Source organism: Schistocerca serialis, chromosome 2 (genome assembly GCF_023864345.2).
Source record: "Schistocerca serialis cubense isolate TAMUIC-IGC-003099 chromosome 2, iqSchSeri2.2, whole genome shotgun sequence".
Lineage (NCBI taxonomy): Eukaryota > Metazoa > Arthropoda > Insecta > Orthoptera > Acrididae > Schistocerca > Schistocerca serialis.
This window is the reverse complement of record NC_064639.1, coordinates 124,329,626-124,357,254: the sequence shown is the minus strand read 5'-3', so window position 1 is coordinate 124,357,254 and position 27,629 is coordinate 124,329,626. Positions and strand designations below refer to the sequence as shown.

Below are 27,629 nucleotides of genomic sequence, written 5' to 3'. Positions count from 1 at the left end.
AGAACAAAAAGACAGTCACAAATGAGCTTTCAGCCAACAAGGCCTTTGGAGGTTTGTAAGGCGATAAGAGAAAAAAGTATGGACATTGAGTATAGTAAAGCATTGGAAACATAGTAACAAAGGAAAATAGCATTGGATTAAGGATGGAAGAAAAGACGTCACGCAAAATCAAACAATGGAAAATCTAGGATATATATATTTGCAACAATAGTTGCTACTCAGTATATGGCGGAGATGCTGTGTCAGAGATAGGCATAACAAAAAGACCGTCAGAAAATGATCTTTCAGCCAACAAGGCCTTTTGTCGTTTGTAAGGCGACAAGAGAAAGACCTTGTTGGCCGAAAGCTCACTTTGTGATGGTCTTTTTGTTATGCCTGTCTGCGACTCAGCACCTCCGCTATATGGTGAGTAGCAACTACCCTTTCCATAATATTGTTACATTCCATACTGGATTTTCCATTGTTTGATGAATGGAAAAAAATATTTACACGAAGTAAGAAATATGTGCCAAAATGAAACTCGAAAAAATATGAAAGAAAAATTACTCAGAAGATTTACAGCCACACCTGTGAGTCAATGCATCATTACCGATGGAGATATTGGCACTGAGTGCTCTAAATGGAAATTGAGATGAACGTTACTGATTTCCAAGATTCTTCGAATTCTTCAGAAACATCAAAGCAAATTATGTCCAAAATTTGAAAAAAAAATGACTATTTGCTTTCAGAAGTTTGTAATCGATGTAGCAAATCTGGAAATATGGGAGGGAAAGATGTTCGCTGCTACATCCGAGACGTCCTCTTGGCAGTTGCAGAAAATATTGTATTGCTTTTGTTGGACTCTTGGCCCAGATATAGCGACATCTCTGTCATTAGGAGGACGAGGAAATATCTATAATTCGGATTCCAACCGGAGCTGATATTGTGATTCAGCCTCACGATAAAAAAATTCAACAATGTAAAGCATTTTTCCAAAATCATTGGACAGTATAATTTCCAGTTACTCTTTGTCATTTCAGATTTATCTGCGGAATAGTATTGCTAAACTTCAATCATATCATTTCTGCATTGTCAACTTGGATCACCACATTTAACGAAGTTGATAAAGTATGCCTGGTATGCAGCACAATATGAGGGGCAACAGTCACGAACATTTCTTCTTCCATTCCGGATCCGTCTAAGTAAAACTAGAAATTACTATGAAGCGCCTGAATGCATTAATTTTTCTTTTGTTAGATGTTCCTGGTTTAAGGAAACTGTTTCTTTTCGTCACCTAATGGACACTTCCCATTTTTGTGACGGCTCCAGGGAATAAACAAGTAACTGTTCCATTGGCAGCAAAATATAAATTATTCAAAAATTATCATAAGAACTGTTTTACAAGATTTGTTATAAAATGTTTAACGTCAACAAATGAAAGTCCCGACTGATGCAAGTTTCTGTATTGTAACATCATACTCTGCCATCATTTTCTTTCTTCTGCTAGTCATTCGTATAACAGCACATCCCTTCAGAAGTTTAGCTGCCGATATGAACTCCACGTTATTGAAAAATTTTTGATCTGAGACATTTTTGGTCTCTGAAGTGTCCGCTTATTCGCCGATTCGCGCGTTGGGCAGGAAGGACTGTACAAACCGCATTTATAAGCGGTTCTTCGGGGGCAAAAATGAGTAGCTTTGCCATTTTTAGCCTTAGAACCTAAAATTCCAGGGTGGGTTTCGACATGTCGGATTGGACCATTCCTTTGTAAGTGGACCTGTCAGCAAAGACTAACCGTTTTGCGTGGCGCTTCACACCTCAACATCTGACCTGCTGCCCAGAGACAAATAAGCATTAGTGACATGCTCTTGCCACATGTACTTGGAGGTAGTAACCAGTATAAAACATTCTATTCGTAATAGCTACAATTATTAGTCTGCAAATGAAGTAAGTACAGATGTATTGTTGTTCAGTGTGCTGTCCTCAGTCACCCTAGGAAGCTGTACATTGACTCACACATTGCCTCACGGACGTCGGAACAGTACTCGAAGGGCATCTCTAATGATAGGAGACATCCTGAGCCATCAAGGAGTCGCCAGTTTGATAATGAAGGCAAGTGTGAGGGGAGAAAGGGAGGAAGATTATAGCTCAACGTCCCGCAGACAGTGCGGTCATTAGAGATGAAAGACAAGCTCAGATTACGTAAGGATGGGGAAGTAAATCGGTCGTGCCCTTTCAAAGGAACGATTTCGGTAATTTGCTGGAGTTATTTAGAGAAATCACGGGAAACCTAAATTAGGATGACAGGACAGGGTTTTTAACCGAAGCGCTCTCAATGCAAGTCCACTGTATGAGGGGTCCACTTGTACACTGAGCCCGATTTTGTAATATATTTGATAAAAAATGACATGAAATGGTTATCACATGTAGAAGAGATTGTATCTTTGACACCACTGAACCAAAGATGTTGCCTGAGTGGCAGAATCGATTGTAAGCAGGGGCGCGCGGAGCGCAGAGTTATTTGCCGTTGCACCCTGTTAAAGGTAGGATGTAAGACTTAAAGCTAGTGGCTAGCTGTGAGAATTTAGCTGTTGGCCTATGGCCGCAGCATAATACAGATTTGCAAGGTAATGAAATTTTGTATATTTAGTTTGAAGCGTGCAGCAACGCAATGTGGATCTTGCTAATTTTACAATACTGACCCTTGGATGTAGGGACCAAGTACTTGTCATCAGATTTGACGTATAGGTTGAGTAGGTATACACGATTTGTAATATTCTGAGTGTTTTGTAATCCTGATACAGAGAAATTAAACTTTGGAATCTATTTCGTCAAACGATGTCGGACCTTTTGTCATGTAACAATCCAAGTATTTTTAATTACGCCAGTAAGTGAGGAATGTAGACCAGCTGAGAAGTTGACTGATTTTGAAGGTAATGTAAAATGTTTCATATTAGATTTTATGAAGGAGAAACTTTATTTTGAATACAATTTTCAAACAGAAGCATTCGGTCTTAGCATACCCCGTTATCAGTACCTCACCCTCTTCCATGTCGTGCTTGTTTAAATCCAATGAATATTTTTAAAAGAAATGTTTTTTGAATCAGAGTCAGAAAAATATTGATGAGAAATTACAGTGAAATGAATACCCCTAGCTGCATACAGGCGTTGATGTAAGTCAATAGGGACAGTTGAAAGTGTGTTCCCCGACGAGGACTCGAACCCGGGATCTCCTCCTTACATGGCAGATGCGCTATCCATCTTAGCCACCGAGGACGCAGAGGATAGTGCACCTGCAGGGACTTATCTCTAGCACGCCTCCCGTGAGACCCACATTCTCAACTTATTGTCCCGCACTATATTCATAGTGCCCCTGCCCATTATACTCTATACACGAGGCTTTTTGCCGATTCCCGTAAGAGTTCGGGCATCGTTTGTGCATCCGCACACAAGAAGATGGTCAAATGGCCGGTGAGCTTTAACTATGTTCTTTCGAACATGTCCGAAAGAACAGATACCGTCTTATCTTCACATATATAAATATTAATGTGCCAGGATCAGAAAAGTATTACTTTTTGTAACAGTTTCATTGTGGGCAGCATTGTATAGCGCTGAGCCAGTATCCAAAACTATCACTGAACATTTGCAAGGTTATTTGTTTATCAACTAATCTACTGACATTTGTATGAAGCTATTTTACGGCCGGCATTGCACTTCGCTGAGCCAAGATTGAATATTTTCTATGCCTACTGTGGAGAGGACAGAATACCAAGATTACATCCGTTGCGACTCAAGAACTAAGGAAACTGTATTTCATAGTTTATTTGCATAATGGATTTGATCAGTTTGTTGCACAGGGCCATTGAGCTCGGTGCTCACGAGACTGAATAAATTTTAGAGGGATTGATTTCATTATAGACATTACATGCTGGTTTTCCGGATTAAATTGTTTAATTTTTCTTTGGATTACAGTAAAACTGATTAAGCACACCATATGCTCAACAACACAATACATAGTAAATTTCCGTAAGACAACTTACTTACTTACTCACTGGTCATACCGGACTCGAGAGTCCATTACCGCAGCAACGTATTTTCGCCATCTGTCCCTGTCTTGGGCTGTACCTCAAATCAGCCTTCACATTGTCCTCCCATCTACGCCTCGGTCTCCCCACAGGACGTTTTCCCTCTAGGTGCCCTACCAGTACTCTGCGCACTGCCCTGCCCTCATCCATTCGAGCTACGTGACCCGCCCATCGCAGCCTACGTAATTTAATAATACTGATTATGTCAGGGCTTGAATAGAGTTGGTGAACCTCTTCGTTATGCAATTTTCGCCACTCTCCGCTAATGTCATCCCTTTTTGCTCCGAAAATTTTCCTCAAAATTTTGTTTTCAAATACACGAAACGGCTTTTCATTTTGCACAGTGAGAGACCAAGTCTCACACCCATACAGCATAAATGGTAGAATAATAGTTTTGTATATTCTAATCTTTAAATTCCTAGACAATATTCGTGGTGAAAGTAACGTATTCAGTGAGAAGTAGCACGCATTTCCCGACCGTAATCTCTTCTTCAGTTCGGATTCAATCTCATTTCTCGAAGTGATGTCCAAGCCTAGATACTTAAATGTGTTCACTTTTTCAAACTGCATGTCTCCAACTCTTAACATTTCCTGATCTACTGCTGTTGGCATTCTAGTAGTAACCAGGTATTTAGTTTTGTCTTCACTTATCCTTAGACCTACATCTTCACTAGCCTTGATTAACGCATTCGCATTTGCTGTTATAGATTCTTTCCTATCGCTAATGATGTTTAGATCATCTGAATACCCTAATATCTTAATATTTCCATTTAACTCCACACCCTCTGAATTATCTGCTGCCATTCGTACAATATATTCTAGGACTAAATTAAAAAGTAGCGGAGACAGGGGATCTCCCTGCTTAAGACCGTTCTTTATTACAAATTCTTCTGACTCCAATTTCCCCACGCGTACTCTACCTTTTGTGTTTTTCAAACTCGCTTCTATAAGTCTAACATACTTCTTTGGTATTCCAAGTTCCAAAGAACTCTGTACAATTTTGACTGCAATACTGAATCATATGCTTTTGTAAAATCTATGAAAAGATTATGAACTGGTTTCTTGTATTCCCATTTCTTTTCCAAAATTTGACGCAGGGTGAATATTTGGTCTATAGTTGATCTGTTCCTCCGAAAGCCGGCTTGGTAATCCCCCACAATTTCATCTGCATATGGTGTAAGCCTGCTTAGCAGAATATTCGGGAAAATTTTGGAACATACTGGTAATAGCTGTATCCCTCTATAATTACTACAATCCATTTTGTCACCTTTCTTAAAAATTGGGATCAGAATCGACTCCTGCCACTCTTCAGGTATCATCTCTGAGTTCCATACTTTAGTCATCACTTTGTGAACTACTTCCACCAATTTCTGTCCCCCATTTTTAACTAATTCTGCAGTTATGCAATCTGATCCTGGTGCTCTATGGTTTTTCAATTTGTTGATTGTAGCTCTTACTTCCTTGAACGTTGGCTCAGGTATCTGGGGTTCTGCTGTATGTATTTCGTACGCCTGCTCATTTCCTGCTTCCTGGTGTACATTTAATAGATTCTCAAAATACGTCCTCCATTTACTTAATATAGCACTGGAGTCTCTCAGTATTCCCCCAGCATCCCCTCAAAGTGCATTTGTCCTAGCCTTGAAGCCTTTCCTATACCCATTTATGTCTAGGTAAAGTTCTCTAATGTTTTTTGTTTTACTGTTTGTTTCCATTTTTGTAATTTGATTGTTCAAATAATCCCTCTTCTTTGCCCGTAGCCTATGACCAACTTCCCTTCTCAAGTTCAAGAACTCCTCTCGTTTTCTGTCTCCCATTCTATCCCAATCTAATCGCGCTTTTGTCCTTTCCTCTACCAATTTCTTCCATTCCTCATCAAACCACGGTTTCCTCCTGTTCTTCTTAATTGTACCTGTTGTGACCTTCGCTGCCTCTTTTATATTATTCCTCACAGTGATCAACTGTTTATTTACATCTTCATCTTGATCTTCGTGTGTCCTGAGAGGATCAAACCTATTTGAAATTTCTATCATGTACCTTCTTCTAAAGTTTTCATCATTTAGCTTGTCACCGTCGGACCTAACAAGTTCTGCATTGCGACACCTTGATGTTGCTGTAGATAGCCGTTGGTGAACTTTGGCAACTACAAGAAAATGATCAGTATCGCAGTCTGCTCCCCTGAAAGTCCTAACATTTTCTATACTAGTGTGCCATCTCCGATCTGCAAAGAACATGATCAATTTGGTTTTGGGTGTGTCCATCCGGAGAGACCCAAGTTGCTTTATATATGTCCTTCCTTTTGAAATATGTGCTCTCAACAATCATGTATTTTGAAACAGCAAAATTAACCACCTTTGTGCCATTATCATTCGAAATGTTATGCAAACTTTCTTTCCCAATTGTAGGCCGGAATGCTTCCTCCTTCCCTATCTTCGCAATAAAATCGTCTATGATTAATTTCGTATCGTACGAGGAGAACTCATCCCACAGTTGATCTAGTTCTTCATAAAAGCAGTCTTTAACAAGCTCTTCAGTGTCCTCAGTTGGTGCGTGTACATTAATTACTACTAGTCTACTCCACCTGCCGGACCACACTATAACTGATAGTCGGTCACTAATGAACCTTATATCTCTGATTGCGTGGAGCACTTTTCCCTGTACTGCGAAACCTGTTCCGAAACTGTGAGCTTCCGCACCTCCATAGAAAAATGTATAGTTACCCCTCTTTATGCTACCCTCCCCCTGCCACCGAGGTTCTTGAATATCTACAATGTCTACATCGTATCTATCTAATTCGTCTAATAATGTCTGTAATGTTCCTGGCCTGTTCAAACTTTTAACGTTCCATGTTCCCAACCTGAAAGTTCCTTTCGGCCTGAATCTCCTCGAAGTAGGTTCCTCCTGGAGATCCGAATGGGAACCTAGTTTACCTCCGGAATATTTTACTTCAAAGGGACCCATGCCCATTAATGTTGCTGATTCTTGATGAATAGATTTGATAGTAGAAGAAGAAACAGGGATGGTTCATCACGCCATCGCCTGCACGAATTGTATATCCAATAACAAACACAAAAAGTATAATTTAAAGAACGTTACAACTGAGCTCAATACTATAGTGTGCGAACGGAGAGAGGGTAAAGATTATAGAGGGAGATGAAGACTACACTACAGCCTTCAGGTTCAAGAGGTTAACTGAACTCTTCATTACCGCTACATAACTCAAAAAAATAATAAAACAATGTTGAAGCAAAAAAAAAAAAAAAAGTTAGCTCCCGTTCACTTCCTGTTTGGGCACGTATGACGTCGCGTATCACAACACCGCTACATTATGGGACAAATCGCATAGCTAGAACCGGTAGGTTCAGTTGACCCGGTTCATGTGGATACAGGTAGTGCTGAAACGAAGAGGCTTGCACAGTATAGTGAAGACAGCAGCAGCAACAACAGCAACGTCATGGTTGGCGACTCACCTGCACGCGCGGTTGCTGGGACAGCATGTACACCGCGGCCGCTGCCACGTCCTCTGGTAGGAAATGCGCCATCGCCAGGGCTGCTTCTTTCGAGAGTTTTGTCAGATTGTCAAAAATTTCCGTGATAACTACACCGGGAGATATTTGCTGAAAAACAAAATCATTATCTGACAGCCATGAAAAAACATACTACATGACATGTCAAATGATTCCAAACACTGTAAATGTGTTGTGTCGGTAGCGTTATGAGGATGGCCAGGAAAATACACTCCTGGAAATTGAAATAAGAACACCGTGAATTCATTGTCAAAGGAAGGGGAAACTTTATTGACACATTCCTGGGGTCAGATACATCACATGATCACACTGACAGAACCACAGGCCCATAGACACAGGCAACAGAGCATGCACAATGTCGGCACTAGTACAGTGTATATCCACCTTTCGCAGCAATGCAGGCTGCTATTCTCCCATGGAGACGATCGTAGAGATGCTGGATGTAGTCCTGTGGAACGGCTTGCCATGCCATTTCCACCTGGCGCCTCAGTTGGACCAGCGTTCGTGCTGGACGTGCAGACCGCGTGAGACGACGCTTCATCCAGTCCCAAACATGCTCAATGGGGGACAGATCCGGAGATCTTGCTGGCCAGGGTAGTTGACTTACACCTTCTAGAGCACGTTGGGTGGCACGGGATACATGCGGACGTGCATTGTCCTGTTGGAACAGCAAGTTCCCTTGCCGGTCTAGGAATGGTAGAACGATGGGTTCGATGACGGTTTGGATGTACCGTGCACTATTCAGTGTCCCCTCGACGATCACCAGTGGTGTACGGCCAGTGTAGAAGATCGCTCCCCACACCATGATGCCGGGTGTTGGCCCTGTGTGCCTCGGTCGTATGCAGTCCTGATTGTGGTTCTCACCTGCACGGCGCCAAACACACATACGACCATCATTGGCACCAAGGCAGAAGCGACTCTCATCGCTGAAGACGACACGTCTCCATTCGTCCCTCCATTCACGCCTGTCGCGACACCACTGGAGGCGGGCTGCACGATGTTGGGGCGTGAGCGGAAGACGGCCTAACGGTGTGCGGGATCGTAGCCCAGCTTCATGGAGACGGTTGCGAATGGTCCTCGCCGATGCCCCAGGAGCAACAGTGTCCCTAATTTGCTGGGAAGTGGCGGTGCGGTCCCCTACGGCACTGCGTAGGATCCTACGGTCTTGGAGTGCATCCGTGCGTCGCTGCGGTCCGGTCCCAGGTCGACGGGCACGTGCACCTTCCGCCGACCACTGGCGACAACATCGATGTACTGTGGAGACCTCACGCCCCACGTGTTGAGCAATTCGGCGGTACGTCCACCCGGCCTCCCGCATGCTCACTATACGCCCTCGCTCAAAGTCCGTCAACTGCACATACGGTTCACGTCCACGCTGTCGCGGCATGCTACCAGTGTTAAAGACTGCGATGGAGCTCCGTATGCCACGGCAAACTGGCTGACACTGACGGCGGCGGTGCACAAATGCTGCGCAGCTAACGCCATTCGACGGCCAACACCGCGGTTCCTGGTGTGTCCGCTGTGCCGTGCGTGTGATCATTGCTTGTACAGCCCTCTCGCAGTGTCCGGAGCAAGTATGGTGGGTCTGACACACCGGTGTCAATGTGTTCTTTTTTCCATTTCCAGGAGTGTATATCTAAGACTGACGCGGAACTGACCTTTGTTAACGAACAATTGAACTGCCCATCAGAGTAAATGTTGGAAGCCGTGATTTAAAACGCAGCAACCTACTGCTGCCTTGTGTCTGAACACCCGCATATCCCTCGTGCTCTGTCCCCAGTACTTCGCTGTGTCGTTACGTTTGAGTGAGTGAGAGAAGTAAGCGCGTTTAATGACCAGTTGAATGCAGCACAAAGAGGTGCTGCATTCAGCAAGTGTTCATTTCGAGTGTTATGCGAAGTACACTTCGTGGGAAACGTGCTTAAGACTGAAAGTGTTTCGACAACAACTCCATCGAAGTCTACAGTGCAAAACTTAATGCCAAATGGCGCGAAATGGACTCTACAGCAAATAAACATGGTAAGTGTGGTGTGCGGACTGCAAGACCTTCAGTACACACACCATCAGATTATTTGACTTGTCACTCTAACGCAGTAGGTGAGTGTCAGCAATGTGTCTCGTGGTCGTATCGTGGCGTGTTTATCTTCTGCTATTAGGTTCAAATGGCTCTGAGCACTATGGGACTTAACATCTATGGCCATCAGTCCCCTAGAACTTAGAACTACTTAAACCTAGCTAACCTAAGGACATCACACACATCCATGCCCGAGGCAGGATTCGAACCTGCGACCGTAGCAGTCGCGCGGCTCCGGACTGAGCGCCTAGAACCGCTAGACCACCACGGCCGGCTGCCGTTAGGTCAGACGATAGAAATGCCACTTGCACGCTTAGAGTAGCAGATTGACGGTGACCAACTTTAAACAGAACTTGATTAATTTTCACAGACACTTATTAAAATAATAAAAAGGATAGACATTACGTAACTTGATTCTGGATGCTATTTACAATTGACAATCTGAAGTTCCTTTGGTCATGGTACGTTAATCTTATTCTCGCATATCTCTGATACTTGACAGTGTGTCTATAAATTTCTCTTCATGGCTATGTACAGGAATATGATAATCTTATTAGGCGCAGACTGAAACTTGACTATAGACTAATGCAGACTAATGCAGACTGGCTAATCGGAGGTCTGTACACTCTTTATAATACCTCGCGCGTTCAGGTATCACTGCGCGAGTGTGATCCGCGAGGAGAAAAGGTTCTACGTTAGCAACAATCTCATTGGCTGCGTAACATATTAATACGCGGATCGGCGGAAGCAGAATTTGGTCCGTCCCTTTGACAGCGCCATCTCGTAGTGCGGAGACGGACGAGCGCTGCCCCTGCGCTGTTGTGCTTAGCGGGACGCGCTCTAGAGGCAAAGTTGTGTACGCGCTGACTACGCGGAACTATGTACACAACAGTAAGTGTGCGAAAAGATTTCAACCACCAGAAAAGAATATTTGAGTGAAGGAATGCCTGGAACAAAGACGGACGAGATCTCAACTCCGTGTATCTGCAGGTGGGAACTAAGAGATCGTCGTGTCGAAACATTATCAGAAAGGATCGGCATCTGTATCCAAACAAATTTTCTGTTGTGCATGAGTTAAAGCACCCAGACCAACTTCTAAGAGTTACACCGCTCCTTCCGCCTCCATGATTTCTACCTCACCATTTATGGCCGTCCTATCCACCTCACTCCTACCCTCAAATACCTTGGCCTCACCCTCGACCGCCACCTCACATGGACTCCCCATCTCCTTACCATCCAAAACAAAGCTCACAACCGCCTCTGCCTCCTGAAACTCCTGTCCGGCCGGACATGGGGTCTGCATCCTTCCACCATCCTCCACACCTACAAATCCATGATCCGCCCCATCCTTTGTTATGCCAGCATCGCTTGGATTTCCGCCCCTCCCCGGTTCTATAACGCCCTCCAAATCCTCGAACGCCATGCACTCCGCCTCGCCTTCTGCATCCGCCTTCCATCCCCCATGCGCATCCTCTATGACCTCATCCCCTTCCCCCACCTTCTCCTTTTCCTTGAACACATCCGCACACTATATATTGTCCGCCACCTTGATCCCCCTCACCCCCTGGTGTCTCCCTTCCTCTCCACTCCCTACCAGTTGCCGCGCCTTTACCGTTGTGTCCCTCCCTCTCTCCATCTCCACACCCTCCATCTCCTTTCCCAACACAACTTCCACCGTCTACCACTTCCGGATGATGAGCTTCGCCCTGACATCTACCCTTCCTACCAACTCTAACCCCCTCTTCCTGCCTCCTCCACCGGGCTCCCTCTCCTCCCCCTCCCTCCTTCTGAGCGGATTTCCCCTCCTACTCCCCCTCCATCTCTTGTGCCTTCCTTCTGTGTCTCTGCGCTCCCTCCTGCCCTGTCTTCCCTTTTCCTCTCCTGCCCCATGTGTCTCCTGCCTCTTCGTGAACCCACGGTTGCCCCTCCTCTCTTCATCCCGCCGCTTCCCCAGCTGCCCCATGCTCTCCCCTCCTTTTCCATCCTCTCTGACCTTTCCCTCGGCAGGTCCCCCCTGGTAGTTTTATTCTTCATCGTGTGTGCTCCAAGTGGGTTTTAAGTGTGTTGTTTCGGAGTGTTTTTAATACTGTGGCCAACTTTTACCCTGTGCATGCGCATCCAGTGTCTTCTCTGTGTTTTAAGAATCGCCAACTGTGTTTTTTAACTTTCTGGTGACTTTTTTTAACTGTCCCCAATGAACGTCTACATGTCAGTGTATTTTTACCTCCATTTTCTCCCCTTACTCTGTTTTATGTTCCCCTTTTTTACCTCCTTATGTATGTATTATTTTATTCTTGTTTTCGTTGTCATGTCACTCGGCTGAAGAGCGGCGGATTGTGCTGCTGACAGCCCTCCCCTGCCCATATGGGGCAGGGGAATGAAATCACAATAAAGAAAAAAAAAATTCTAAGAGTTACACTCCGCACTAAGAGCAACACTGCTCCCGGCCACAACTGCATTACCTACCGCCACCTCAAACACTGCCCTCCCTCCTTCCTTTCAATCCTTGCCACCCTCTACAATGTCATCCTTGCCACTGGCTTCTATCCCGACCTGTGGAAAACCTCCCGTATCCTGATGTTCTCCAAACCCAACAAGCCTCCATCTGATGCCTCTTCCTGTCGTCCTATCTGTCTCACATCGGTGTTCAGCAAGCTCTTGGAATCCATCCTTTCCCGGCGCATCCATCACTACCTCCGCCAAAACCACCTCCTCCCAAACACCCAATGTGGATTTCGACCTTCCTTCTCTGCTGATGACCAACCCCTCTGCCTCACTCATCTCCTCTCCCTCCAGCTTAACTCCCATCGCTCCGCCATTTTGGTCTCCCTTGACCTCGAAAAGGCCTACGACCGTGTCTGGCGTCCTGGGCTTCTGTTTAAACTCCAAACCTACGCCCTTCCTATCAACTACATCCGTCTGGTGGCCTCCTTCCTCTCCCACCGCCCCTCCTATGTTACCATCCATAATGTCAATTCCCACACCTTCTACCCCTCTGCAGGTGTGCCCCAGGGCTCCATCCTCTCCCCTCTCCTCTACCTCCTGTACACAGCAGATATGCCCCAACCCCCCCCCCCCCCCAGAACACCTCTTGCAATATGCTGATGACACTGTAGTCCTCGCCCTCGCTCCTACCCTCCAACGGTCCCAACGCCTTCTCCAGAATCAGCTTGACCTTTTTGCTGCATGGTGTAACCAGTGGCTCCTGAAACTCAATCCTTCCAAGACCCAGGCAATCATCGTAGCTCGTACCACTCGCTCCTTCCGGCTCCTGGATTTCTCCCTTACTGTCTGCGCCCGTCCTGTCTGCCTCACCCCCACCCTCACCTACCTTGGCCTCACCATTGACCGTCACCTCACCTGGATCCCTCATCTCCGCTCCATCCAATCCAAAGCCCACAACTGCCTCTGACTCCACAAACTCCTCTCTGGCCAGACATGGGGGTTGCATTCCTCTACCATCCTCCACACCTACAAATCCTTAATCCGTCACTGTTATGTCAGTCCTGCCTGGATATCTGCCCCCCCCCCAAATTCTATAAGGCCCTCCAGATCCTTGAGCGTCATGCACTCCGCCTCGCCTTCCGTATATGCCTCCCGTCCCCCACGCAGATCCTCTATGATCTCATTCCTTTCCCCCATCTGCTCCTATTCCTTGAACATATCCGAATCCTCTACACCTCCTGCCGCCTAGAACTCCCTCACCCCCTGGTTGCTCCTCTCCTCCCCCATCCCCGCCCCCTGCCATGTCTTCACTGTTGTGTCCCCCCTACCCTCCATCTCTACACCCTACATCTCCTTTCCCAAGGTGGCTTCCATCAACTCCCCCTCCCAGATGATGCCCTCTCTCCCTCCATTTATCCCTCCTATCAACTCTGATCCTCACTCCCCCTCCTTTCCTCTGTCCTTTTCCTGGGCTCCCTCTCCCCCTTCCATCCTCTTTCTTCCCCACCTCCCTTCTCTTTGCCCCCTTATCTCCCCCCAAGTCCTTTTACATTTCCCTCCTCTACCTCCTCTCATTCCCTCTCGCATCTGCCCTTCTCCCCCCTTTATTAGTCCTCTCCCTCCTTGGTCCCCCCCCCCTTTTTCGTTTTTTCCTCTCCTCCCTCCTTGTTTTTCCCCATCCTCCAGGTCCCCCCCCCCCATCTGCCTTTCGCTCGGGAGTGCCATATTTGTGCCGCCATTTTCGTGCAGTGTTTTACAGTGTGTGTTTTTCCAGTGAGTGTTCCATGTTGTGTCTTTTGGGAAGTGTAGCGAACAGTCATCATACTGTCGCTGGGTGTCATTTTTTATCTCTTATGAACAGAAACCAGACTGTCGCCCTGTTTTTTTAATTGTGTGTCTACTATGTTACTTGTCTGATTCCTGTGTATTTTATCAACATTTCCAACCCCTTTTGCTTTCTGTTTTAACTTTCCGCATTATTTACGCCATTTTACACTTTAAGTCACCATTTTATCGTCTGTTTTTCCTTGTTTCTTTCTTCTTCCTCTTTTTTTAAAAAAAAACTCTGTAGGCTGTAGACCAGCGTACTAAGCTGCTGCCAGCCCGCCCCCTGAATTGAAAATCAATAAAAATAAATAAAAAAATAAATAAACTTCAAAGAATTGAGCTCCGCCGGTGCACCGAGCGAGGTGGCGCAGTGGTTACACACTGGACTCGCATTTGGAAGGACGACGGTTCAACCCTGCGTCCGGCCATCCTGATTTAGGTTTTCCGTGATTTCCCTAAATCACTCCAGGCAAATGCCAGGATGGTTCCTCTGAAAGGGCACGGCCGACTTCCTTCCCCATCCTTCCCTAATCCGATGAGACCGATGACCACGCTGTCTGGTCTCCTACCCCAAACCAACCAACCAATCCGCCGGTGGTTTCTGAGTGAAGTGGAATGAGACTTTTGCATTTTCAGCTTTCATTCCTTCAGCTGAGACCTGGCTCACCTTGTCAGAGTACGTGAACCCTCAAAACATGTGTCACTATGCATCAGAAATTCCCTGTCAGCAGTCTGAAGAGACGTTATATAATCTTAAGACTGGTGTTTGTTGCCCAATGTCTGGTGGCCGTATGGTAACACCGATCTTTCGCCATACTGATAATCCTAACTGGTAAGTCCAGAAACTGTTTGATCCACTCACAGAAGACGAACGCCTTCAGTGATGTTCTCGTCAAGACGGAGCAATAGCAAACCGCCTTGATAACCTTGTCTGGAGTGCCCGAGGTGTTCGGTGAGGAGCAGACAATTAGCAGAGGCAGAAGATCTCTTGGCCAACTTGATCGCCTGACTTGTCTCCCTGTAATTTTAACCTGTGGGGCAAATTGAAGAGCCAGGTGAGCTCATATTATCCACGCACACTTTAACAGCTATAGCAGAAGATTGTTGCTGTCTCTCTCTCTCTCTCTCTCTCAGGGCGAGTCAGGGAGAGCTGTTACGCTAATCTAAGAGGTTGATAAATGGAAAACAGCGTTTCGTCGACTTCAACGTTGGCCGCTTCCGGCATTCTCTGTGATGATGAGATATAAATCATACTGTTTTTGAAGTAGGGTGGACACAAATTTGCAACCAGAATTTATAAGATATTACCAACAGTTAACCAGAAATATGGTATTTCTTCTTCATCAAAATGATGCATTAATTATAAAAGCAACAATAAAGCTTTGAAGTAAATGTAGCCTTAACCTTTAATTATAAAATTTTGGATTTTCTACAGTACTGACTTATTTTGTTATCCGGTTTGTGACTTAAAAGGCCACCATCAATCTACAACGTCACCAAGCAGGAGAAATGCATGATACAGACTGTGCCGTCTTACGATCTACATCTACATCCACATCCACAGTCGCAAGCCACCTGACTGTGTGTGGTGGAGGGTACCTTGAGTACCTCCTTCGGTACTCGCTTCTGTTCCAGTCTCGTATTGTTCGTGGAAAGAAAGAATGTCGTTATGCCTCTGTGTAGGCTCTAATCTCTCTGATTTTATCCTCATGGTCTCTTCGCGAGACATACGTAGGAGGGACCAATTTACTGCTTGACTCCTCGGTGAAGGTATGTTCGCGAAACTTCAACAAAAGCCCGTGCCGAGCTACTGAGCATCTCTCTTGCAGAGTCTTCCACTGGAGTTTATCTATCATCTCCGTAACGCTTTCGTGATTACTAAATGATGCTGCAACGAAGCACGCTGCTCTCCGTTGGATCTTCTCTATCTCTTCTATCAACCCTATCTGGTACGGATCCCACACTGGTGAACAATATTCAAGCAGTGGGCGGACAAGTGTACTGTAACCTACTTGCTTTGTTTTCGGATTGCATTTCCTTAGGATTCTTCCAATGAATCTCAGTCTGGCATCTGCTTTACCGACAATTAATTTCATATGGTCATTCCATTTTAAATCACTCCTAATGCCCACTCCCAGATAATTTATGGAGTTAACTGCTTCCAGGTGCTGACCTACTATATTGTAGCTAAATGATAAAGGATCTTTCTTTCTATGTATTCGCAGCACATTACACTTGTCTACATTGAGATTCAATTGCCATTCGCTGCACCATACCTCAACTCGTTGCAGATCCTCCAGCATTTCAGCACAATTTTCCATTGTTACAACCTCTCCGATATACTACAGCATCATCCGCAAAAAGCCTCAGTGAACTTCCGATGTTATCCACAAGGTCATTTATACATATTTTGAATAGCAACGGCCCTACGACACTTCCCTGTGGCACACTTGAAATCACTCTTAACTTCGGAAGACTTCTCTCCATTGAGAATGACATACTGCGTTCTGTTATCTAGGAACTCTTCATTCCAATCACACAATTGGTCTGATAGTCCATATGCTCTTACTTTGTTCATTAAACGACTATGGGAACTGTATCAAACGCCTTGCGGAAGTCAAGAAACACAGCATCTACCTGGGAACCCGTGTCTATGGCCTTCTGAGTCTCGTGGACGAATAGCGAGGGCTGGGTTTCACACGATCGTCTTTTTCGAAACCCATGCTGATTCCTACAGTGTAGATTTATAGTCTCCGGAAAAGTCATTATACTCGAACATAATACGAGTGCCACAATTGTACAATTGATCGACGTTAGAGGTACAGGTCTATAGTTCTGCACATCTGTTCGACGTCCGTTCTTGAAAACGGGGATGACCTGTGCCCTTTTCCGATCCTTTGGAATGCTATTCTCTTCTAGAGACCTACGGTACACCGCTGAAAGCAGGGGGCACGTTCCTTCGCGTACTCTGTGTAAAATCGAACTGGTATCCCATCAGGTCCAGGGGCCTTTCTTCTTTTGAGCGATTTTAATTGTTTTTCTATCCCTCTGTCAGCTATTTCGATATCAATCATTTTGTCATCTGTGCGGCAATCTAGAGAAGGAACCACAGTACAGTCTTCCTATGTGAAACAGCTTTGGAAGAAGACATTCAGTATTTCAGTCTTTACTCACTACCGATTTCGATCATCGACCATCTTTGCACTGGAAAAGTATCTATTGTAACAACTTCACATGCCATACATGCTATTTGACCAGGAAAGTATGCGCCATTTCTGACTTGAAAACGTCAGAAAACTGATATTCAATTCCGTAATACAGTCTCAACCAAGCACATACAACGCTGAAAACATGAAAACCTGTCAGAGCAGTAGGTGCACAGGAGCACTGCTCAGCTTTTCCCAGAGGATGCTACTCTGAGGTAAAGAGGTCAGCACAGGAGTGAAATCAGTGGCGGGACGTATCAAACCAGTCAGAAGACTGATGACTCAAAAAAATAAATAAACAAAAATAAAAAGTGTTTTCAGTGTTTTGGCTACACTTTGTCACACCTGTCCTAAGTATGGAATACACCACTTTCTGCGGATATTGGTAAGAGCAGCAGAGGGAGCATAGATGACGGGCATAAAACTTTCAACTTTCATTTTATTCTTTTAGTAAGTTTGATGGCTCGGAGCTAAAGTGCCAGTGCACAAATCCAAAGATCTATAGTTCGCTCCCTGGTCAACCCTAGGGGTGCTATCTGTGGTCTGTCTGTTATTTTACCTTTTGCTATGTTTGACGTCGTGAAAAATACCTAGCTGCACTATGAGTCTAAATACCGGGTGATCAAAAAGTCAGTATAAATTTGAAAACTTAATAAACCACGGAACAATGTACATAGAGAGGTAAAAATTGACACACATTCGTGGAATGACATGGGGTTTTATTAGAACAAAACAAAAGTTCACAAAATGTCCAATAGATGGCGCTGAACAGGAAAACTGCTACTCTGATGGGTGAGAGGTACGCCAATATGTTACAAAATCACATCATCCCAAGCCTGGATGATAAACACCTGCTGGAACGTACGATGTTCATGCAGGATGGCGCTCCACCCCATATTGCTAGACGCGTGAAAGATCTCTTGCGCGCGTCGTTTGGTGATGATCGTGTGCTCAGCCGCCACTTTCGTCATGCTTGGCCTCCCAGGTCCCCAGACCAGATTATTGGCTTTGGGGTTACCTGAAGTTGCAAGTGTATCGTGATCGACCGACACATCTAGGGATGCTGAAAGACAACATCCGACGTCAATGCCTCACCATAACTCCGGACGTGCTTTACAGTGCTGTTCAGAACATTATTCCTCGACTACAGCTATTGTTGAGGAATGATGGTGGACATATTGAGCATTTCCTGTAAAGAACATCATCTTTGCTTTGTCTTACTTTGTTATGCTAATTATTGCTCTTCTGATCAGATGAAGCGCCATCTGTCGGACATTTTTTGAACTTTTGTATTTTTTTTGTTCTAGTAAAACCCCATGTCATTCCAAGCATGTGTGTGAATTTGTACCTCTCTATCTACATTATTCCGTGATTTATTCAGTTTTCAAATTTATACTGACTTTTTGATCACCCGGTACACATTAAAGCGTAGGTCGCCCTATAACTGGGTGAGTACGTCAGTTCACAGTTAAAAAGAAAAAACAACATGCCACCTTTAACAGGAATGTACCTAGTAAAGCACTGTGGTGTTCAAAACTGCAGCGTCAGCGGACGCTTCGTCGACTGCACCAGGCATGCCACACCGGGCGCGGTCAGTCTTCCATCGCTTGCTGCCTCCGATGGGGGAGGGGGAGGGCGCCACACACGGAAGTAGAGGCGCACGTATATGCTGCATGCCTCTTCCTCAACAAGTATGTGCACGTGATACCATTCACACCTGAGTTCACACTGGGAGCCACTACTTTCGTGTTAGGGAAGCTACAGCCGCACGGATGTAAACACACCTTCCTCGCCGTCAAAGGACGCTGAATTCACGTGATCTCGCTGCTGCGATTCCGATTGGTCGGCGCGTCCCTTTTTAAGCAGTCGCACTCAGAGTTTCGTCCGAGGCTCGGTGAATCTTCGAACTCACATCAACCTTAGTACAGAAGATTTGCAATGGCGAGAAATGTCACCAGAATAGCATCACGCTGCTAAATACTTATGTTGTTAGTGGCTTATTGAATTGTATCGGCGTTCAAGACATTGTTGCTATCAAGAACATTACTCTCGCTGTATATAACTCAGCACCAGAAGGACCTACAACACTTCAAAGTTATGTATACATCGATTATTAATTTTACATATCTCTTGGTGTTGTGGTCTTCTGTCCGAACGCAGTTTTGATGCAGCTCTCCATGCTACTCTATCCCATGAAAGCTTCTTCATCTCCAAGTAAGTGCTGCAACCTATGTCCCTCTGAATCTTCTAACTGTTTTTATCTCTTGGTCAATCTCTACGATTTACATCCCCCCCCCCTTCCCACCAGTACTACATTCGTGATCTCTTGATGTCTCAGGATGTCTCCTACCAACCGATCCCTCCTTGCAGTCAGGTTAAGTCACAAATTACTTTCCTCTCCAATTCTCCTCATTAGTTATGTGATCTACCCACCTAATCATCAACATTCTTCTGCAACATCACATTTCAGAAGTTTCTTTTCTCTTCTTATCTAAAGTGTTTATCGTCCATGTTCCACTTCCATGCATGGCTACATTCCATACAAATACTTACAGAAAAAACTTCCTGACACTTAGATCCATATTCGATGTCAACAAATTTCTCTTCTCAGATACGCTTTTCTTGCCATTGTCAGTTCATATTTTATATCCTGTCTACTGCGATCATCATCAGTTATTTTGCTGCCCAAATAGCAAAACTCTTCTAATACTTTAAGTGTTTCATTTCCTGATCTAATTCCCTCAGCATCACCTGATTCAGTTCGACTAATTTCCATTATCCTCGTTTTGGTTCTGCTCATGTTTAGGTATTTATACTAACAATAAATCTATAAAACTGTCGCTCCTCTTTGTTTGACCTCGCTTCTCCAAAACTACTAGACGAATCTACATGTGGTTTTCACAGGTAACTTGAGCATAGCTTTGGGCACCGTTTAGGCTTTATTCCATCAAGTTCAGATCAACGGAAGAAGGATATTGTGATTTAAAATTTTATCTAAGACGTCATGTCTGTCTGTTTCTCTGTTTGAATGCGCTAATCTCTTTCATGGGATTTTCACAAGTAACTTAGGCATAGCTTGTGACGTCGTGTAGGCTTTATTTTACCAAAATCGGATCACGGTAAAACATACTCTAATTGAAAGTTTTATCATACTAATGTTATAAATGGTAAAGTAACTGTTAAGTTTTCACGACTAACCCGCTGCACCGATTTCCATGAAATTTGGTCAGGACAACCCTGAGGAAGAAAATGGGCTCCTTCAGAAAGCCCGTAATACAACATACGTATTGATTTGAAGACTGTTACACGAATTAGGGAAAAGTATTTACTGTTTGAAAAAGCTCTTTCACTTTTGATCTTTATCACATTTACGAAAATACTTTTATTGGTTAATTTGTGCTACGTGATATGATTCAGTGTAATGAATATAATGCTCATAGAATCTGCAATGTGTTTAATCCACACTTTCACACTAATTATTATACAGGGTGGTCCACTGATCGTGTCCGGGCCAAATATCTCACGAAATAAACGTCAAACGAAAAAACTACAAAGAACGAAACTTGTCTAGCTTGAAGGGGGAAACCAGATGGCACTACGGTTGGCCCGCTAGATGGTGCTGCCATAGGTCAAACGGATATCAACTGCGCTTTTTTAAAAAATAAGAACCCCAATTTTTTATTACATGTTCGTGTAGTACGTAAAGAAATATGAATGTTTTAGTTGGACCACTTCTTTCGCTTTGTGATAGATGGCGCTGTAATAGTCACAAACATATGGCTCACAATTTTGGACGAACAGTTGGTAACAGGTACGTCTGTTTAAATTAAAGTACAGAACGTAGGTACGTTTGAACATTTTATTTCGGTTGTTGAAAAAAGTGGTTCAAATGACTCTGAACACTATGGGACTTAACTTCTGGGGTCATCAGCCCCCTAGAACTTAGAACTACTTAAAGCTAACTAACCTAAGGACATCACACACATCCATGCCCAAGGCAGGATTCGAACATGCGACCGTAGCGGTCGCGCGGTCCCAGACTGTAGAGCCTAGAACCGCTCGGCCACCCCGGCCGGCTTATTTCGGTTGTTCCAATGTGATACATGTACCTTTGTGAACTTATCATTTCTGAGAACGCATTCTGTTATAGCGTGATTACCTGTAAACACCACATTAATGCAATAAATGCTCAAAATGATGTCCGTCAACCTCAATGCATTTGGCAATACGTGTAACGACATTCCTCTCAACAGCGATTAGTTCGCCTTCCGTAATGTTCGCACATGCATTGACAATGTGCTGACGCATGTTGTCAGGCGTTGTCGGTGGATCACGATAGCAAATATCCTTCAACTTTCCCCACAGAAATAAATCCGGTGACGTCAGATCCGGTGAACGTGCGGACAATCCACCTGTCATGAAATATGCTATTCAATACCGCTCCAACGGCACGCGAGCTATGTGCCGGACATCCTTCATGTTGCAAGTACATCGCCATTCTGTCATGCCGTGAAACATCTTGTAGTAACTTCGATAGAACGTTACGCATAAATCAGCATACATTGCACCATTCGGATTGCCATCGATATATTGGGGCCAATTATCCTTCATCCCATAATGCCGCACCATACATTAACCCGCCAAGGTCGCTGATGTTCCACTTGTCGCAGCCATCGTGGATTTTCCGTTGCCCTATAGTGCATATTATGCCGGTTTACGTTACCGTTGTTGGTGACTGACGCTTCGTCGCTAAATAAACGCGTGCAAAAAATCTGTCCTCGTCCCGTAATTTCTCTTGTGCCCAGTGGCAGAACTGTACACGACGCTCAAAATCGTCGCCATGCAATTCCTGGTGCATAGAAATATGGTACGGGTGCAATCGATGTTGATGTAGCATTCTCAACACCGACGTTTCTGACATTCTCGATTCTCGCGCAATTTGTCTGCTACTGATGTGCGGATTGGCTGCGACATCAGCTTAAACACCTACATGGACATTATCATTTGTTGCAGGTCGTGGTTGACGTTTCACATGTGGCTGAACACTTCCTGTTTCCTTAAATAATGTAACTATCCGGCGAACGGTCCGGATACTTGGATGATGTCGTCCAGGATACCGAGCAGCATACATAGCACACGCCCGTTGGGCATTTTGATCACAATAGCCATACATCAACACGATATCGACCTTTCCCGCAGTTGGTAAACGGTCCATTTTAACATGGGTAATGTATCACGAAACAAACGTGATACCACGTATTTATACGTTTGTGACTATTATAGCGCCATCTATCACAAAGCGAAAAAAGTGGTCCAACTAAAACATTCATATCAGTTTACGTACTACACGAATCTGTAATAAAAATAGGGGTTCCTATTTTTAAAAAAAAGCAGTTTATATCCATTTGACCTGTGGCAGCGCCATCTAGCGGGCCAACCATAGCGCCGTTTCCCCCTTCAAGCTAGACGAGTTTCGTTCTTTGTAGTTTTTTCGTTTGATGCTTATTTCGTGAGATTTTTGGCCCGGTCACTATCAATGGACCACCCTGTATAATGTTCACAATGTATAAACTATAGCTACTTCAATAGCATGATGCATAGATTCATCCTCTTGCCCATGCACCTCTGTACGCACTGTTAGGCAGTCTGGCAACAAAGCTGTATGTGCTGGCGCATCATGCGTTGGGACAGCTTGGAGGGGGTGGGGCGAATGGGGCGCACATCACGAACTACTACATTTACCCAAACAGACGGAGACATGAGGGCAGCTGACGTTACTGCATGTACAGCAGCTTATTCACTCACCAACACTCAGCATAACAAACCAACTGATATGCAAGTGCAGCTATGGCTTTATTAATATGCTACATTAAGGTGTCTGGCTGTCTTTATTGGCCACTTCAACTACTGACACATCAGAAACAATCTTTGGCCTCACTGATGACTGGTTTCCTTTTGTGTGTAAGATGTGTTCAGTCAGAACTGGACTTCAGCCATTGAGTATGGCAGTAAATCTTGTGGTGTCTTATTCTGTTCGAAAATCTTCTCCAGACATTGTAACAGATATGAGACAGTGCACCACTGAATGGAAAGCTGCATGTTTATGTGATGTTGGGTGTTGTCAGGAAGAATGCATTACTGTGTCTGTAGTTGTAGTTTTTCTATATCGTCTGAAACAATTTGTTTGTGTATTGATGTCAATGCTTAGATCTACTTAGTTTATGGGTTTGTTATCAATCTGTATTGTGATGTGAATGTTTTTATGTTGACTATGTAAGTCATGAAATTATTATTTGTTCAGTTGTCTTGTGATTGTAGTTCCTGTTTACATACACAGTACATCATCTACATAAGTAAGCGAATCTCTGATATTTGCACTCAGAGTTGTTTAGCCAAGATACGTTTTTCGAAGTGATCCATGAAAAAAACTGCTATCCAAAATTTTCCGAGAATTTGAAAATTCCGCCCAAACAGTCAGCAGTACAGAAATCCCATAGTTGTGTCTTTAAACTGTCAGTCTGGTACATGGCATCTTTGTGAGTGCATCAGAGTAAACTTTGTTGCTGATTCCTATGGACTTCAAAATGGCTGGGTTGAAGGAACAAAGGATCTGCATTAAGTTTTGTTTTAAGCTCTGTAAAACTGTAGCTGGAACCCAGCTCATACTAAATCATGCTATTGGTGAGCAAGCAAGAACGTTTGAGTGGTTTTAGCGATTTCAAGATAGTCAGGAGTCTGTGGCGGATAAACAGACCGACCGCCATGATGCATAACTCCAGAAATGATGGTGCGAGTCCGTGAAGAGACCCACAAGGACAGAAGCCAGACACCTCCATGCTGTTTGTGAACTCGTTGGAAATACATACGAAACAGATCAACGCATTTTACCTGATCAACTGAACATTTGTGAATTGCAGCTAAGTTCTTCCATCGTCTTTTAAACGCCGATCATTGAGATCATCTGGGTCAGGCGTGCACTAAACAGCAACCAGTGTTTAGTTATGTGTGTATGGTTATGACCCTGAGACAAAACAGCAACCTTTGCAGTGGGAGACACCATCCTCTCTGTGGCCGAAAAAAGCGAGTCAATTTTGCACCAACATCAAATCAGTGTTAATGACTTTTTCTTGACCTTCATGGGATTGTCGATAATTTCTTCCATGTAGTCAGTGAGAAGAAAGTTCTACTGTGATGCTCTGAGGAGACTCAGGAAAGACGTTAAGTATCAACGACTTGAGCGGTGGGAGAACGAAGAGAAGACACCATCGCTAAGCTGTCGTAACTCATGGCCAGGCACGACATGCCAAATGTCACGCATGCCGGGAGTGCAGGCCATTTGAGGCTCAGCCTGTCTTGGCTTTGCTCAGTCCTCCTCCGTAGTACTGAGAATGGTGCGCCATTTCATTTAGGCCGGCCGTAGTGGCCGAGCGGTTCTACGTGCTTCAATCTGGAACCGCGCGACCGCTACAGTAGCAGGTTCGAATCCTGCCTCGGCCATGGATGTGTGTGATGTCCTTAGGTTAGTCAGGTTTAAGTAGTTGTAGGGGACTGATGACTTCAGATGTAAGTCCCATAGTGCTCAGAGCCATTTGAACCATTTCATTTAGTATTGCGGGGTGGCATTTTTAGGTCAGCACAACCCTCTTCAGTTCGGTGCATTCGTGGTGTCAGTGCTCTGTACCCTTCGCTATTTTTTCATGCCGCTGTTTTTGCACAAAAAGAGGTAGTCTAGTGATATATCATCGCAGGCCTTTAGTAATGATTGGGAATGACGGAAGAGAGGGACGAAAATTACCAGTATCTATTGTCCAATCACATAGTCGATGGTTATTGCAAATTTGTTGGGAAACAAGAATATCATGCAGAAAGAATTTGAAGATTTCGCTGTCAACGAAGAAGCAAAAAACTTAAAACGATCGGCACATGGGATTCATTGTTCTGCATATCAAGAAGCATTTTGTCCTAAATATCTAGGCATGCTCTATGTGACGAAATTGAACAGTAAAATTGTGAAGTTGGTGCACACTATCCCACTGATGTAAATGAACAAAGAGTCTGGGGACTTTATATATTACTGAAAAGTACGCTGATTAAGTCAAGAGACATGTCTGAAACTATTTTTCTCTTTAAAACCAGTTGTTGTCGAATTTATGAAGGAAATAGGAGTATAGAAGCGAAAATTAGAACATCTATAATGGATTGCTGACCACGCATTTTAATTTGACTTGACTGCACGCTGCCCACAGTAAGACACCGAAAGGTGTCAAACAATTTATTTTTGATTTGATTGGGTTGTATTTAAAAAGAAAATTACATTGTACAAGGGGCAAATTCTGACACATGCAAGGATGACCTCTCAGATGTTAAGTCCCATAGTGCTCAGAGCCATGTGAACCATTTTGCCAGTACTGAGACTTTGTGATCTGTGTTGCTGTGTTGCGTGAAACATAAAACCAACTTGTATATGGAGTGTCTGCGCTGCATTTAATTGCAGTACGTTAGCAGTTCCCTCCCCACCCCCCCCCACCCCCCTCAGGCGTAGACAGGCGGGTGAAGAGGGGGGGGAGAGGGAGTGAGCAGGCTGAGTGAGGACTATGGCACTCGCGCCAGAGATCGGTTACCAGCCGAATTCTTGGCTGCCCCTAAGTCTAACTGCCCATACAGCAACTGGAAATAGTTTTATGATACGTCTGAGTGGCCAGTCTCAAGATACGCACGAATTCCCAGTTAATTCCAAGACATGGCGGTATGCTGTACCTGCCAAAAGCCAATTACGAAGGAAACAATGACGTCACCAGAACCGCTGCGACATAGCGGAGGCGAGCAGTGTTGCCAGAACTCACCCCGACACGGATGTTGCTCTTCCTGGTGACCAGGTCGAGGCGCAGTCCGTCGAGCAGCGCCTTGACGGCGTATTTGCTGGCGCAGTACATGGCGTACACCTCGTCGAATGTGGGAAGGTGGCACGCCAAACTGCACAGAAATTTTGACTCGCTTTTACTTTTTACTTGGTCCTGTAATATCATGATCACATTTTTTCGAAAAATGTTCAAACCTGTGTGCGATCTTATGGGACTTAACTGCTAAGGTCATCAGTCCCTAAACGTACACACTACTTAACCTAAATTATCCTAAGGACAAACACACACACCTATTCCCGAGGGAGGACTCGAACCTCCGCTAGGATCAGCCTCACAGTCCATGACTCACATTTTTTATTTGTCCTGCAGTTACATTATGTAAAATGATCGTAATGCTACTAGAGGACAGGTTAAGTCAGACGATACATTCGTAACATTGCATTGACAATTCTCTGTAAGTGAATGCTATTGAATCCCCTAGTCAAGAGTTGGCTAGACATCTCGCCTTCTTGTTACAATCGTACATCGGAAAAACTGATCATCATATTAAAAATTCTGTCTCCTTTATCGAAAAACTGAAGGGATTACTGTTAGCCCAAGTGATTCCTTGTCAGTTTTGATGTTATACCCTGTTCACCACAGTTCCGATTAACGAAGCTGTTTCTTACATAGCTGATATGTTTCCCACTGATATACAGTAGTAGCTTTGTTTTGACATTGCCTATCCACGACTTATTTTCAATATAATGATGAATTCTATGAACAAATTGGATGAGTAGCAACGGGGAGCCCTCTAAGTCCAGCTGTTGCTAATCTTTTTGTTGATTTTTTTGTTTTAACGGTGGGCGCTGCAGTCAGCTAGGTCCACTGAAGTGGTATTGGTATGCAGATGACACTTTGCTGATACGGAATCTCTGTGAAGAGGAACTGAATGGTTTCTTCGTGCATTAAAATAGTATTATTCCAAAGACACAATTTACTGTGGAGACAGAGACTAATGGACAGCTTAACTGGCAGATGGGACTTCAGGTCATAAGGTATATATGAAAGGTACACATACCGATCGTTTCCTACATAGGGATACGAAACATCATCCTAGGCAGAAAAGAGGTGTTATTAAAACATTAATGGACAGGGCCCATAAAATCTGTGAGCCAGTTCATTTGCAAGAGGAACTAAATCATTTACGAACAGCTTTTAAGGAAAATGGATGTGTTGATAATGAGATGTATGGAGCTCACCATCTCAGAAGAAAGGTGTCCGAAAACATGCAACAACAACAACCGTAGGCTGGAAAAGTTTTTCTTCCATTTATCCACAGTATTACGGACCGTATTGGGAAAGTTCTAGCCAAGTTTGGATTTGAAACAATCTTTAGACCCACCAAGAACATCAGTGAACGTTTAAGATCAGCGAAAGAAGCACGACGTCCTTTTGCAACCCCTGCGATGCCTAAAATTCCGTGTAGCTGTGGGAAGGTTTATATTGGAAAAACGAAAAGAAGTGTTAATACCCGTTAATACCCGTCTAACTGAACACAAAAGGAACTGTTGTCTCGGTCACACCGACAAATCGGCTGTAGTGGAACATTTTTTTGAAGACAGTGATCATGAAATAAAATTTATTGA

At 44.3% G+C, this 27,629-nt stretch overlaps 1 protein-coding gene across 1 annotated transcript in view; it reads right to left on the bottom strand.

Moving 5' to 3' along the window:
* LOC126456807 (dehydrogenase/reductase SDR family member 11-like) overlaps positions 1-27,629 on the bottom strand; it is a 260,469-nt gene that overhangs the window by 3,407 nt on the left and 229,433 nt on the right. The window contains exons 2-3 of the mRNA XM_050092598.1: positions 25,984-26,113; positions 7,532-7,678 (exon numbers count right to left, since the gene is read on the bottom strand). Coding sequence (XP_049948555.1) covers positions 7,532-7,678; positions 25,984-26,113 — 277 coding nt within the window. The remainder of the gene's footprint in view (positions 1-7,531; positions 7,679-25,983; positions 26,114-27,629) is intronic.